General features: G+C 55.0%; 1 protein-coding gene across 5 annotated transcripts; it reads left to right on the forward strand.

Moving 5' to 3' along the window:
- The first annotated feature begins 62 nt into the window (after nucleotides 1-62).
- KIAA2013 (KIAA2013 ortholog) lies at nucleotides 63-2,646 on the forward strand. Of its 5 annotated transcripts, none has more exons than XM_045299038.1 (3): nucleotides 63-1,274; nucleotides 1,859-1,944; nucleotides 2,088-2,646. In XM_045299038.1, the coding sequence occupies exons 1-3, from the start codon at nucleotides 417-419 to the stop codon at nucleotides 2,242-2,244; spliced, it is 1,101 nt and encodes a 366-aa protein (XP_045154973.1). In that variant the 5' UTR covers nucleotides 63-416; the 3' UTR covers nucleotides 2,245-2,646. The 5 variants fall into 5 exon arrangements, with proteins under 5 accessions (XP_045154973.1, XP_045154971.1, XP_045154972.1 ...); XM_045299036.1 differs by having other exon boundaries at nucleotides 1,859-1,940; XM_045299037.1 differs by having other exon boundaries at nucleotides 63-1,262; nucleotides 1,859-1,940.
- The last annotated feature ends 11,540 nt before the right edge of the window (nucleotides 2,647-14,186 follow it).

Below are 14,186 nucleotides of genomic sequence, written 5' to 3' on the forward strand. Positions count from 1 at the left end.
GAGGACCCCAGGCCAAGTCCTGAGTAGTTGTGTGGCGACAACCTGGGCAGGGGCGGCTTGGGGCTGGCAGGGCTCCAACCACAACAAGTTCAAAGCCCCTCTCGGATGGCCAAGTGCAGACCCCATTTGTGGTCAGTGGCACTTAAAGTTGAAGATGTGGAGGGCGTGGTGAGAGGCTGAGCAAGCCATTGGCGGACATAGCATGGGGACCCCCAACTTCTCCCTGGAGGCTGAGCTAGGCTGGGAGTCCCCCCCACTGCCTCATGAATAGACTTTTCAGGGTTCAAGCCTTTAGGTTCAGAGTCATGTAAGGAGGAGGAGAAGGGAGGGCAGGTTGCTCAACGGTAGCTCCCTAATCCCAGCCTGCGCTAAGCCCTCCCTCTAACCTGCACCCTTGGGCTGTTCCAGGAGTGGAAATGAAGAAGATCACAGACGCCCACACGCCGTCCAGCCTGACCGTGAACCTGACGCTGTACTACATGCTCTCCTGCGCCCCCGCCCCGCTGCTCAGCCCCAGCCTGAGCCACAGGGAGCGGGAGCAGCTGGAGTCCACGCTCAACTACGAAGACCACTGCTTCAGTGGCCATGCCACCATGCACGCCGAGAACCTCTGGCCCGGGCAGCTGGCCAGTGTCCCGCAGATCCTGCAGCTGTCCGACCTGTGGAGGCTGACCCTGCAGAAGCGGGGCTGCAAGGGCCTGGTGAGGGTAGGCGCTCCGGGCATCATGCAGGGCATGGTGCTCAGCTTTGGTGGCCTGCAGTTCACGGAGAACCACCTGCAGTTCCAGGCCGACCCCGACGTCCTGCACAACAGCTACGCGCTGCATGGCATCCGCTACAAGAGCGACCACATCAACCTGGCCGTGCTGGCCGATGCGGAGGGCAAGCCCTGCCTGCACGTGTCTGTGGAGTCCCGAGGCCAGCCTGTGCAGATCTACGCCTGTGAGGCCGGCTGCCTGGAGGAGCCTGTGGAGCTGACCTCCGCGCCCCAGGGCCACACCTTCCCCGTCATGGTGACGCAGCCCATCACGCCGCTGCTGTACATCTCCACCGACCTCATGCACCTGCAGGACCTGCGGCACACGCTGCACCTCAAAGCCATCCTGGCCCACGACGAGCACATGGCCCAGCAGGACCCTGGCCTGCCCTTCCTCTTCTGGTTCAGCGTCGCCTCCCTCATCACCCTCTTCCACCTCTTCCTCTTCAAGCTCATCTACAACGAGTACTGCGGGCCCGGCGCCAAGCCCTTCTTCCGAAGCAAGGTACGAAGCAAGGTACCCAGCGGCGGGCCCCAGAGGCTGTGGTGAGGCCGGGACAGTGAGGGGAGCCGGGGCTGACCCTCACCCCTCAGCACCTTGGGGGTGGGAGTGTCTTCTTAGATGACACCAGAAAGTGATGTCAGAAGGAGCTTGTGGGGTGGCAGGGGACCCATATAACACCAGAATGGGTCACAGGTTGCTAAGGGACTGTCATCTGGGACTTATGGGGAGGGGGCCCAGGATGGGTGAGAAAGGGTGAGGCAGCCTTCTCTGCCTGCCCACCAGTCTCCCCTGCTGTCCCCTGAGGAGGAGCCTCAGGGAGGGGGGGCGCAGGCTGAGGGGAGAGGGCTGCATACACACACCCCCGCCCACTGTATTCCAAGCAGAGAGGGGGCGCTGTCTGCTCAGGTAGTTGGGAGAGAGGCCTCACCTCCCGGAGGAAGTAGGGAGGCCTTGTGGCTTCTGGCGCCAGGCCGGCTGGTCTCTCAGGCCTGAAGGACAGCTGGAATCTGAGGGGAAGCAGGAAGGCCAGCCCACCGGTGCCTCTGTTCTTGCCCTTGGCGGATACCCACCGGCCCTGGTTCCCTGCCTGCTTCAAGGAAGGGACTGCCCGAACCACCCTCGGGCCGCAGACCTGCGTCAAGAACAAGATGGAGTGTCTGTGCGCCTGCGCACAGCCCAGTCAGTGAGCACGGCCTGGGTGCCCCAGGGAGCCCCTTGGGCCCTGGGGCGGGGGGCGGGGGTGCTCCAAAGTGGCCCCACCCAGGGTCAGGCTGCGCAGGGCCGGCAGCGGCGCAGTGACGCTTTGTTTTCGCCGTTCGTTCGCAGGAGGATCCCAGTGTCTGAGGGGCAGAGGGACCGAGAGCCGCCCGGAGACCTGCTGCCCGGCCCGGGGCCTCCGGAAGCCGCCACCCTTAGTGCCTTGTTGGGGAGCTGCCTGCCGGCGCCGCGCGGGGGGCGGGGCGGGCCCGTGGACTTGGTGTAGCTTTGGGCTTAATAAAAGGAATCCACGCGGAAATACTTGAAACTGAACTCCTCCTTCCACGCCCCGCCTCCGTCCCACCCAGGACACAGGCCCTCTTTGAGGAAACCTGTTTAGGACAAACTGTTCTTAGCCTCCTGTAATGTGTTCCCTCTCGAATAAATGATTAATTTATTTTTGTGGATTTGGTTGGGTGGCTTTTGCTTGGGCCTCAGTTGGTGAGGCTGGTTGGCGGCACCCCTCTGAGGTGGCCGCACTGCCCTCCAGGCCTGACCCATCGCCTGTGGAGACCTGTGGGTTTGTACTTTGGGGTAGGGGGTTAACTTTCTAGTAATGGATGATTGTTGGGTTTTGAAATACCAAAGCTGCTTCCTGTTTTTAAATAAATAACTTTCAAAACTTTAATAACCGGCTTGGCGTGTGGTTGAAGCATTTTGGGAAGTGCCTGAAACGAGGGTGGCCCCCCAGCCCCTACCCGGGACCTGGAGTCTTCCCAAGTCATGGCAGGGGGAGGGGGGCTAGGCCCCGTCCTCCCTCTCCAGCCGCACCCGGAGGGATAGCCGGGCTGGGCGGGGCCGCAGGGGGAGCTCCGGAGCTTGGGCCAGACCCTTGTGCTGTGGGGCCGCCGGTGTGAGCTGTGCTCTGCCGGGGTTCTTTACGGCCCTGGAGCGACTGCCCTCAGCAGGTGGCTGTGAGAGAAAGTGAACGAAGGTTGGACCGGCGGGAGCCTGGTTCTGCCTTTCAGCTGCCTGACAATAGCCCAGGACCGCCTTTCGCCTGATGCTGGCCTGTCGGTATCTGTCAACAGACAGCCCAGACCGGATTTCACCATCTGCCAGGATGGCATACCCAGCCAGGACACCCCAAGGCCGCGGCCCCTGAAGCACAGGGCCGCAGGGAGACAAGCTGGCCCTGCAGTGACCTTCATCCTTGAGCGCAATGGTTCTCAACCTTTCATGCTGTTCCTCATGTTGGGGTGACCCCCAACCATAAAATTATTTTCGTGGCTACTTCATAACTGATTTCGTTACTTTTATGAAGCAGGCAACCCCTGTCAAAGGGTCGAGACCCACATGTTGAGAACTGCAGTTCTGGCATCTTCCAACTAGGGACAGAATCAGAGTAAGCATGTCTGCAGTAACCTCTGCAGTGCTGCCAATCCAACTAATCCGGGCTGCTAAATCTGAACGTTGCTGGTTCAAACCCACCAGTTGCCTCTCAGGACAAAGAGGAGGAGGCTGTCTGCTCCCATAAAGATGTAAAGCCTCAGAAATCCTATATAGGGTTGCTATGAGTCAGAATAGGGGTTACACACCGGGCTGCTCACAACAGGCCAGCAGTTCAAGACCACCAGCCGCTCCACAGAAGAAAGATGAGGATGTCCGCTCCCATCCAGTGACCGTCTTGGAAACCCACCGAGGCAGTTCTACCCTGTCCCGAGTCCGAGTCGCCTAGACGGCAGTAAGGTTTTTGTTTTCTTAATGAGTGGGAATTTGGGTTTGGTTTGGGGCTGAGAGGAAAAGCTTGCAGGCCTGTGGGGGAGACTTCTGACAGTCTAGTCAATGCCGCTGGAAGTACTCTCTTTAGCCCCTTGGGTCAGATGCAAATGCAGACTCTTATCAAGTTGGTGGTCCTGGGACTGAAGTTGGATATTCACATCACCCAGGACTTCCCAAAAGGTTGTTTGAGAAACGTGTTCCACTTCTTGTACCGGCCTCACAGCCTCAGCCCACCCACCACGGTCCCCACCGTGGTTACAGCCAAGCGATGGGGAGAAGTGGAAAGAAATGTCCTAAGATCCCGTCTTGGAAACCCTGTGTGTGGGGTGGGGGGTTTCACTAGCATCAAGTTGATGGCAGCGTATTTAGTTTTAATTAGAGGCCACATGGAAGAAATGAGAGTAAGCTGATCTCAGTGGTTACAGCAACAATCATGAGAAAATGCTCAGGACGCTTTCTGAGAGGAAGATGATAGAGGAAATTAGATTAACTATAAGAAACCCACCCTCCTGAAATGTAAATGTCAGAAGTTTTACATAGAACCTAATTACCAAAAATAATCCACACCCTTTAAAAATCAACACACTAACTTCCCATTAACAAGACCAGCCAAAATATGTTTCATTACAAGCAACAAAACAAGCAATAAATACCTCAATCTGCCTTTTGCAAACGCGTATAAGCCCTGCCTATGCAGGGCTTCCCAAAAATTGGTTGTTGTTGTTTTGTGCCATTTAAAACTCAAAACAGCTCCATGTCCAGCACGCCTCTGATAAAGGACCAGAGACTGGTACTTTCTGGAAAGGAACCAGAGTATGCGAGCAGTCCCCGAAACGCATTTCTCGAGTAACTGTTACACCTAATCAAGTAATGGCGACTATTCAGGAGCCCAGTGGAATGACTTCTTTCCTTTAGATCGACAGTCCTATGAGACCATTCTCATTTTCCAAATATTAAAGAAAGGAAGATCTACTAGTTTTAAGTCGAAAATCGTCCTCTGCGCAATGCATTGTGGGTATGCAAAAGAGGCAGCGCGCTCAACCTCCGGTTTCCGGAACTCGTCTTCGCGCTGGGCTCGAGGCTGCCACTAGGGGGCAGGGCGGAGTCCCGGTGGTCGGGAACACCGGTCGGGTCCTCCCTCGGAGCACGCTGGCTTTAAAGTCGGCGCTTCAGAGAAAAAGGTATTTGTCATTCAAAAAAAGGGCTCGGGAGCATTATCTACATTAACTGCACAAAATGTGCCGAGCTCGGAGTCGGCCTTGTGTTGGGCCCTAAGAATGGAGGTAGGTCCCCACGATGCGATCTTCAAGGGAGTCTGCGTGGGAGACCCTGGGTGACACCTGGGTGAGGGGCGTGGCTAAAAGGCGGGACCCCGTCTTGACTTTCAGTGCCACCTGGGCTTAGAGTTTGCCTTGAGCGTGAAGCGGGCACCACTCACGAGTTCTCCGCGAGATCCCGTGTGCGGTGGACCCAGGACGGCAGCGTCCGCGTTTGAGAAATGCCCCTGGCCAAGCCCTGCTCCAGATCAGCTGAGGCGCAGCCGGCGGGTGACTTGGGCCCTGCTGGGTCTCATCTTCCGTCCCTGGTCTGTCCCCAAGAGCTCCCTTTCCCCTTCCCCGCCCCCACAGCACGCCAGCCAGGCAGCCCACATCCCTGGCCTGACCCAGACCCTTCCAGCCACTGGGCCCGGCCTTGGACCAGGGCCATCAGAACCAGCCTCCCTCTCGCATCCAGAAGCTGACTCCCCGCCATCGAATCCATTCGACCTCACAGTGACCCTACAGGTCAGAGCAGAACTGTCCTTTGGGGTTCCCGCCACGTTTACATCTTTTGAGGAGCAGGAGCCTGGGCTTCCTAGTTTAGAGCCGTTCGCTCCACTCAGCGCCCCGGCACAGGGGGGAACTGCCCCTGTGGGTTGCCGAGCCTGTAACTCTCCCGGAGGTAGAAAGCCTCCTCTTTCTCTCCCTTCATCCCAGGAGGCTCCCCCCAGTTTGTCTCTGCCTGCACCATGCAGCCAGGTCTGGGGACTGCCGGTGGGCACCCCCCTTCTTGAGTGGAAAGCCCCCGGGAATTCTGAAGAAAGGCTTCTGGCCCCTCCTGGGCATCCCCACGCCCCACCTTCAGGCAGCTGCCACCCACTATACCCCACCCCCCATGGATAGAGCTGTACAACAGGCACCCCCTGCCCCCCAAACAAGCTTCCTGCCATCAAGTCATAGTGACCCTACAGCACAGGTTGGCACTCCCAACGCTGCCACTCTTGACAGTAGAAAGCCCGTCTTTCGCTCACTGACGCTCCAGGGATTGACATCCTTGCGCCCTGGCTTGGGAGTGGGGGGAGCCATCCCCCCCAGGCTGACTTTGCAGTTTTTGTTTGGACTCACGGTGACCCCCGTAGGTGTCCAAGTCAAACTTTGGCCAAGTAGGGGTTCCTGTGGCTGATGGTTCCATAGACTGCCAGGCCTTTTTCGGGAGGTGCCTCCGAGTAGACTCAAGCATGCTTCCTGTGTGCACCGCTCAGGGACCCAAGCAGGACAGTCCTCGTCGTCCCTTTGAACTGCCCCCCCAGCATCCGACGGCTTCGCTTCCTTCTCACACAGGAATGCAGGACACGTGGTCATCAGCATTAGGGGTCTGCGCATAAAGAGAAGTGTGCTGGTGGATTGAGTCCCTGGTCCATGGCCCCTGCTGATTCCCACAGCGGGGACCCTGGTGCTCCTAGGAGGCTGCCTTGGCTGGCCTGGAAGGCACTCAAAACTCTCACTGCCTCCCACAGCCCCTGTTCACTCCACGGCGCTGGCAGCCATGACTGGGCATCTGTGGAGGACAGGGCCAGCCCTCCACCACTAATCACGGGTTCTATAGGCGCAATTGTCAGTTGAGATACATAAAGATTATAGTAAAGTCATGGAGAGCATGAGAGATAGAAGAGAGAGTGGAATAATGGAGTCTGACACATTTCATGGTAGCGTGCTCAACTCCTGGATGGCCATGATCCTACCAGCCAGGTCAGAACACAGCGTGGGCCAAGGCGAGGTGGGGCGGAGACCCGGCAGGAGGCTCGAGGACTCCATTTATTGCCAACCAGGGATAACATCTACTTCAAGGGGCATGATTGCAGGTAACCACACGTCACAGGAAGGGGCAGTACAATAGGCACACACATCATAGGAAGGGGATGTACGAAAGGCATAAGCGTGCCAGGAAGGGGATGAGCTAGGGGTGTGCCCATAGGAATGGGAGGGACTAGAGATATACATGTGACAAGATGGGTGGACCCTAGATTCATGATGGCGGCCTAACCTTGGTCACCCTTGGGTGGACTTGACCTCTCAGGGGTCTCCTCCAAGGAAACAGACAACTACTATCCTTATCAGAAGGGAGTGGGCCCTGCTTATTGTGGGATAAACAGTGGTGACTGCCTGCTCTGGATGGCTGATAACCCTTAGGGAGACTAACCCCTGACCTACTCCTGATGACCTCCAAGTGCATGGTCATTCGCAAGAGGCTAAGTTTGGCATTCATCTGGGGGAGACGACTTGGGAGAAATCCTTCTGTTTCCCACAGGCATCCCAGCCAGCCACCGGGGAGCGTGCTGGCCAGCTGTGCAGGTCCAGCAAGCCTGCTGGGGGGGCATGTTGGTACCAATCCCTCGCCCCGCCCCCTTGGCTCCTGATTGGTGGTTTCTGAGAAGGTTCAGGCTTCCTGGAGGGTGGAAGCCATCCTACCCTGCTTTGTCCCCTGCCTGAGGGCAACCTTTTCTTCCTCTGACTGCCTCCCTCTCTGGTCTGCTTGTCACCAGCACTGACGGGGGCCTGGGGCACTGCCGCAGAGCTTCATGGGGCTGCACAGACAGGGTTGTCTGTGGGATCATGGCAGGTAGTCTGCTGGGGCCAGGTCTATGACTCAGGGCCTCCAGAGAGGACCCAGAGGGTCCTCTGCAGGGAGGGCAGCAGCTGGCAGCTGGTGCCCAGGTCTGTGCCCAGCAGCTGCGGCAGGATAGACATGTGGTGGCTGAGAACTGAGTGGGGACAGTGGGCAGGAGGCCTGGATGGTGACAGTGAGTCCAAAGGACTCTTTGAGCACAGGGTCCTCGACTTCTGGAATGTGAGTCGGAAGAAGTAGATGGGGCCCGACTACCACTGCTGACTGCTCACTCTGAAAGGGATCCCACACTGTGGGAGGTCTTAGAGAGAGTGGAAGTAACATGAGAAACAAAACTCACACGCCTTATAAGACAGAGACCAGGTAAGATCAGAACTGGTAGTAGACTCCCTGAGATTGTCGGCATAGTCACCTTTCCTGCCTGGAACTGCTCTCGCCCCCATGGCTCAGCTGCCCGCCAAGCAAAAAACAGCACTGGGTGAACAACACACAGGAAGTGCTGACTCCGTGGAAGTCCCAACCATCCAGATCAAAGGGCAGCATTTGCACGGAGACAAAATTGGGAAGGTGGAAGTGGCGGGGAAGAAGAAGGGGAGGCCATGGGATGGGTGCTGGAACATTCTGGGAATTGCAATCAATGACATGACACAAAATGAGTCCGGATTGTTGAGTGGACAACTTATCTGCTCTGTAAACTTTCACCCAAATCACAGTTAAAAGGGTAACAACATCAAACACTCCACCCCTTGCCTTTGAGTAAATTCTGATTCAGTGACCCTCTAGCACTGCCTCATAGGGCCTAAAGCCTGTAATCATTACAGCTGGTAGTTTCAAACCACCAACCTTTTAGTTAACAGCTGAGTGTTTAACTACTGTGCCATGAGTGCTGTGTTAGACAGAGTTCTTTAGAGAAACAAAACCGAGACACTTTTATATATATATGAAGATAGGTTTATATAGTGAGAAGGGATATAACAGCTAATTAGTCCACAGAGCAGTACAGAGGGCTCAGTTCAACTCACTTTCATGCAACAGTTGGTATACGGGACGCCCTTCAACTCACATGGGCTTCTGGGTCCAAGGTCAAGGAAGCAGACAGGGGAGTCTTCCCTCAGGCAAGGCAGGCAGAGTCTGCCTGCAGGCAGCAGGCAGCAGGGTGGGTCAGCAACAGTCAGTAGCTCAGGGGTTTGGGGAAGCAGTCCCTGAGGGGATCTTGCACTCAAGTACCGCTCCAGTTTCCACCAGCCTCAAGCCCCAGCAATGTATGCACCGGCAGCATGTCCAAGCAGCTCTTGAAGGAGCCTCCACTCTAGCAATGCAATCCACGGGTTGGCTTGGCCCACAGGTAGTGTGGCACACAGGCTGAGGCAGAGCACTAGCTAAGGCAGCAGCACGCTGGTCTGATGACCAGGGAGCAAGAGGCCCAGGGGACGCCGGCCGTCTTTATTTCATCATCCTCCAGTCCAGCTGTAACCTGATTAAACCCCACCCACATGTTCCTATTGACCTAGTTGGCACAATAAGGCCAACTATCACAGTGCTCCTTTAAAAGAGTGCTAATTGATGAGCAAGGTCAGACCCTGCGGGCCGCAGGGTTCCAGTGGGAAACAGGCCGGAAGATGAGCACTCAGCTTGGAAGGCTCTCAGAACACCCCTGGGGAAGAGCTGCCTCCACAAAGCAGAGTCCACCGTAAAGAGGTGGACGGCGGAGCAAAACCTTCCAGACCTACATTTGCTGACGGGGCATGACTCAACATGAGAAGAAACAGCTGCAGTCCTCTATTAATCAGCTGAACATGGGAGGTATGAAATATGAAACCAGGAAAATTTGAATAATTTTACAACCAAAAAGTTGCAAAAATGAATATGAAAAATAATGAATCAACATTTTAGGCATTCGTGAATGGAAACGCGATGGTATCAGATCATTTTTGAATCAGAAAGTCATATGGTTCATTATGCTGAGAATGAAACTATCGAGAGGATTGATATTATATTCATCAAAAAGAACATTAAAAAAAAAGAATATTTCAAGATCTACTTGGAAGGGCAATGTAGTCTGTGACAGGATTATATCGATCTGCATCCAAGGAACTCTAATCCGTACCCCTATTATTCAATTTTTGCACCAAACACAAAAATAGCGGTGAAGACATTGAAGAATTCTGCCGACATCTTCGGTCTAAAACTGACAAACATGATCAAGGTGCATTGATCCCTATGGGCGATTGGGGTGCACACGTTGGGAACGAAGAGGAAGGGGCCAGACCCCCTGCCATCGAGTCAGCTCGGCGGGGGGGAAACTGAGGACCTGGCAGGAAGTGCATGTGGCCTGCTGCCAGCACTCTGGCCACGGCTGTGTGCCAGCCCCGGCGTGAGGCTCCCCCGCAGTCCGCTACGTGGGGAAAGCGCTGCCATGCACGGATTCCCGGCAGGAGGCTTCTCCAGGGCACAGCTACCGCCATGCATGCTAACATAACGCTGTCTTCTGCAAAATCCCCATTCCTCTTACACGGTTCAAGGATGCTTTGTCCCTTGACCATTGATTCGCACCTCTTGCCCCTTGCGTGCCCGGTACCCCCTTTGAAGTATCCCTTTGAGGGCTTGGGGTATTCAAGGTCAGGACAGGGCCATGTGTTTGATGTGAGGGCTGTTAGAAACCCACTCGGACATAAAGTCCAGGCGCTTCTCCCCGGAGTCCCCTGCCGCAATGCTGTATCTCCTCTGTCATCACGCATGGCGCTCCGCGGGACTGGGGACTGGACCCTACTGCGACCTGGTAGGACGGAATGGAATTGCCCACTTGAGTTTCCGAGACGAGCTCTCTCGCTCTCTCTCTCTCCTTTCTTTCTTTCAAATGAGTTGCTTTCATTCCAGGAGGTACAGAGTTCTGGGCCTAACGGCGGCTGCAGGGCAGCTCTGGCCAATTTCTGGACTGGATTCCCTCTGACCTTCCAGCTGAGCTAGGACCGGCTTCCGTGAGAAGAACGGGGGTGAACCATTGTACGGCTTCTCTTCCTTCTCTTCTCCAAAAGTTTATTCTGGAATGCACAGCAGGCTCCGAGACGGCCCTTCATTCGAACTACAGGTGGCACCAGATGCTGTAGCAGGAAATCCAGATGTTTACAGAGGAAGGGACGGGACCAAGGGTCTCCATGGCCTGAGTCACCAAGAACAGCTGACTCTGGGCCAGATGTCTCATTCCACCTGTGCCCCGGAGCCCTCCCTTCCCCTGGGCCTTCACGCTTAGCGCCTCGGGCTTCCTCTTTCTGTTTCCGCAGGAAAGCCTCATCTTCCGCGTCCCTTGCCCTGATCTGCTGCTTGGGCTGTTTCAGGGGCTTCTTGCCTCCTTTGTGGCCCCAGATGGCGCCTGCTGCTCCTTCCCCAAGCCTGCCACCGCAAAAAGCCGAGCTTCCGGCCCTCACCGCTCCGGGGCCCAGACTGTAAATTCTCTCTGGGAGTACAAAGCCCCTTCTTTCTCCAGAGGAGCGCTTGGGGGTTTCCAGCTGCTGACCTTGTGGGGGACAGCTCCACGGGGAACCCCTCTGCCCCCAGGGCTCACCTAGGGGAGAACGGGGGCTGAGACGAGGGCCTTGGTAATAGACATGAAGTCAGAGATCCCATGGTCGATGTTTTTCAAGACCGGTGACTTCTTCCCCACAAATGTCTTTTTCCAACAACATGACAGGCAACCGTACACAGAGGCTTCTCCAGATGGAACCCATAGGAACCAGGCGGACTCCGTCTGTGCGAAGAGAGGGGAGCCCTCGTGCCACAGTGGTTACCCTTTGGGCTGCGATCCGAAAGAGCAGCAGTTTGAAACGGCCAGCTGCTTCTCCGGAGCAAGACGGGGCTTTCGACTCCCGTCAGCAGGTACAGTCTTGGAAACTGACGGGGCAGCCCTGCACTGTCCCGCAGAGTCCACACGAGTCAAATGGACACGGTGCAGTAATGTTGGTTCTCGGAGTGGGAAGAAGCTAGGCTGGGGCTGACGGTGGAGCAGACCACCAATTGTCCATAGGTGAGTTCAGGGAGAAAACGAAGCCAAGTCCATGAGTTAAAACCATGACCTTGAGTGTACCACCCGAATGTCGAGAACAGCTCAAAATGATGGACACATTGGACACTAATGATGAAGGCCTGATGAGCTGTGGGGGGCCTCATGGGGTAGTTATTGTGCCAGCCTGGCCGATAAACACACGTGGGTTAATTGAAGGGTGGAGGGATAAATGGCTCGGTGAGCCTCACCTGTCTAGTTCTCGGGTCTCTTGCTTTGTGATGGTCGGACCAGGGTGCAGCTGCCTTACCCAGTCCCCTGCTTCAGCTGGCAAGGCCCACTTCCTGCAAGATATCCCTGAGGAGAAGCCACATGGACCTACCCCAGTGCAGCCCTGGGTGCTGGAGCACCCGTGTGGAGACCCCTGCCAGCACTGAGATGCTTACACATTCACTGACTCGGCTTTCCTCCTGCAGTCGGCATCATTGCGTGTGTTTTGTGAGATGGAGGAGGACTTTGTGGATTGGTGTCGGACATATGGGTTAATGGGCTAGTGCTGGACTTGTGGGCTTGGGCAGCACTGGGTTGGGATGTTTTCTTGATGCACACTTACCCTTTATCTAAAACTCTCTCTCATACATGAGTTTCTGTGGACTTGTTTCTCTGATGTACCCAGACTAACACACCTCAAGAACACCAGACAGGAAGAAAGCAAGCGGTCACTAAAGCAGACAAGAGAGGAAATACCAGCACGGATGGCGGAAGAGGCCCACACGTGACTTGTAGAGCAGCTTCCTCTAAGACCCTCGGGAGAAACCGTGACCTCAAGGAGCCGACCAGAACATTTCCAAGGGCAGCTGGAGAAGACAAACCAAATACTATGACGCAAGGCTAAAAGACCTAGAGTTAGAAAACCCAGGAAAGAAGAATTCAAGAAAAAATTCAAGCCTCAGGTGACAATCTTGAAAGATCCTATGGGCCAAATATTAAATGATGCAGGGAGCATCGAAAGAAAGTGGAAAGAGCCACAGAGTCCCTCTACCAAAGGAACGAGTCCACAGTTGCCGTTTCAAGAGGCAGCACCCGGGGCCAGAGCCACCGATGCTGAAGGAAGAGGCGCCAGCAGCCCCGACGCGTTAGGAAAACAAGGCTGCAGGCGTGGCTGCCGCACTAACTGGAAGTGTTTCAACAAGCCGATGAAGCCGGCACTCGTCCATGCTAAGAAATTTGGGAGACAGCTGTTCGGCGAACCCACTGGAAAAGATCCATAGGTGCGCCATTCCAAAGAAAGGTGACCCCACAGAAAGCTCACCCTATAGAACAGCATCATGGATATTAGATGCCAGTACATTTGGGGTGAAGTCATCCAACAATGGTTGCAGCAGTACATGGACAGGGAGCTGCCAGAGTCTCAGGCCGGATTCAGCCAAGGCCGTGAGATGAGAGATATTATAGCTGATGTCAGATGGATCCTGGCTCACAGCAGAGGATACAGAAAAGGTGTTTACTTGTGTTTTATTGACTATGCTAGGGCATTTGATTGTGTGGACCATAAAAAACTATGGATAACTTTGAGGGGGGAAAAGGGAATTCCAGAACACGTCACTGGGCTCTTGTGGAACCTGTACACCAATCAGGAGGCTCTTGTGAGAACAGAACCAGGGCATACTGCATGGTTTAACGTCAAGAAAGGCGCACACTCTCACTAGACTTATTCAATCTGTGTGCTGAACAAATCATCAGAGCAGCTGGCGTATCTGAAGAAGGATGCGGCCTCAGGATTGGAGGAAGGCGATATGCAGATGGCCCAACCTTGCTTGCTGAAAGTGAGGAGGACTCGAAGTACTTATTGATGAAGATTAAGGATCGCAGCCTTTAGTATGGGTTACAACTCCGTGTAAAGAAAACCCAAGTCCTCACAACTGGACTGATCAGCATCAACACGATACACAAAGAAAAGATGAACGTCATCAAGGATTTCATCTTGTCGAGACCCACAACCAATGCTCGTGGAAGCAGCAGTCAAGAGATCCAAAGACATGTTGCATGGGGTAAATCTGCTACACAAGGCCTCTTTAAAGTAAAGCAAGAGTTAACGTGCACCTGGCCCACGCCACGGTATTTTCAATTGCTTCATGTTGTTGTCAGGCACTATGGAGTCAGCTCCAACCCATAGGGACCCTGTGCAGAAGAGGGGGATACCGCATGGTCCCGCGCCATCCTCACCGTCACCCCCACGCCTGAGCCCCAGGTTGCATCCACCATGTCAATCCATCTTGCGCAGGGGCCTCCCTCTTTTTCCCTGCTCCACCAAGCCTGGTGCCCTTCTCCATGGACTGGTCTCTTCGGACAATATGTCCAACGTATGTAAGACAAAGGCTCCCCATCCTTGTCTCTAAGGAGCGCTCAGGTCTTACTTCTTCTGATACAGACCCGTTTGTCCTGTTAGTGGTCCGTGGTACTTTCAGTATCCTTCTCCAGCACGACAATTCAAATGCATCCATACTTTGGTCTTCCTTATTCAATGTCCAACTTTCACATGCATCTGAGGCAATGGGACACAC

This window comes from Echinops telfairi, unplaced genomic scaffold, assembly GCF_000313985.2.
Source record: "Echinops telfairi isolate 266 unplaced genomic scaffold, ASM31398v2 ScPeMD7_7457;HRSCAF=8495, whole genome shotgun sequence".
Lineage (NCBI taxonomy): Eukaryota > Metazoa > Chordata > Mammalia > Afrosoricida > Tenrecidae > Echinops > Echinops telfairi.

What these genes read in the sequence shown, in the direction of transcription:
- KIAA2013 (XM_045299036.1), top strand. Translation starts at nt 417, where the DNA reads ATGAAGAAGATCACAGACGCCCACACGCCGTCCAGCCTGACCGTGAAC. An exon ending in GAAGCAAGGTACGAAGCAAG is followed by an intron (nt 1,275 to 1,858) that starts GTACCCAGCGGC and finishes GCCTGCTTCAAG; the next exon opens with GAAGGGACTGCCCGAACCAC. An exon ending in GTGCGCCTGCGCACAGCCCA is followed by an intron (nt 1,941 to 2,087) that starts GTCAGTGAGCAC and finishes GTTCGTTCGCAG; the next exon opens with GAGGATCCCAGTGTCTGAGG.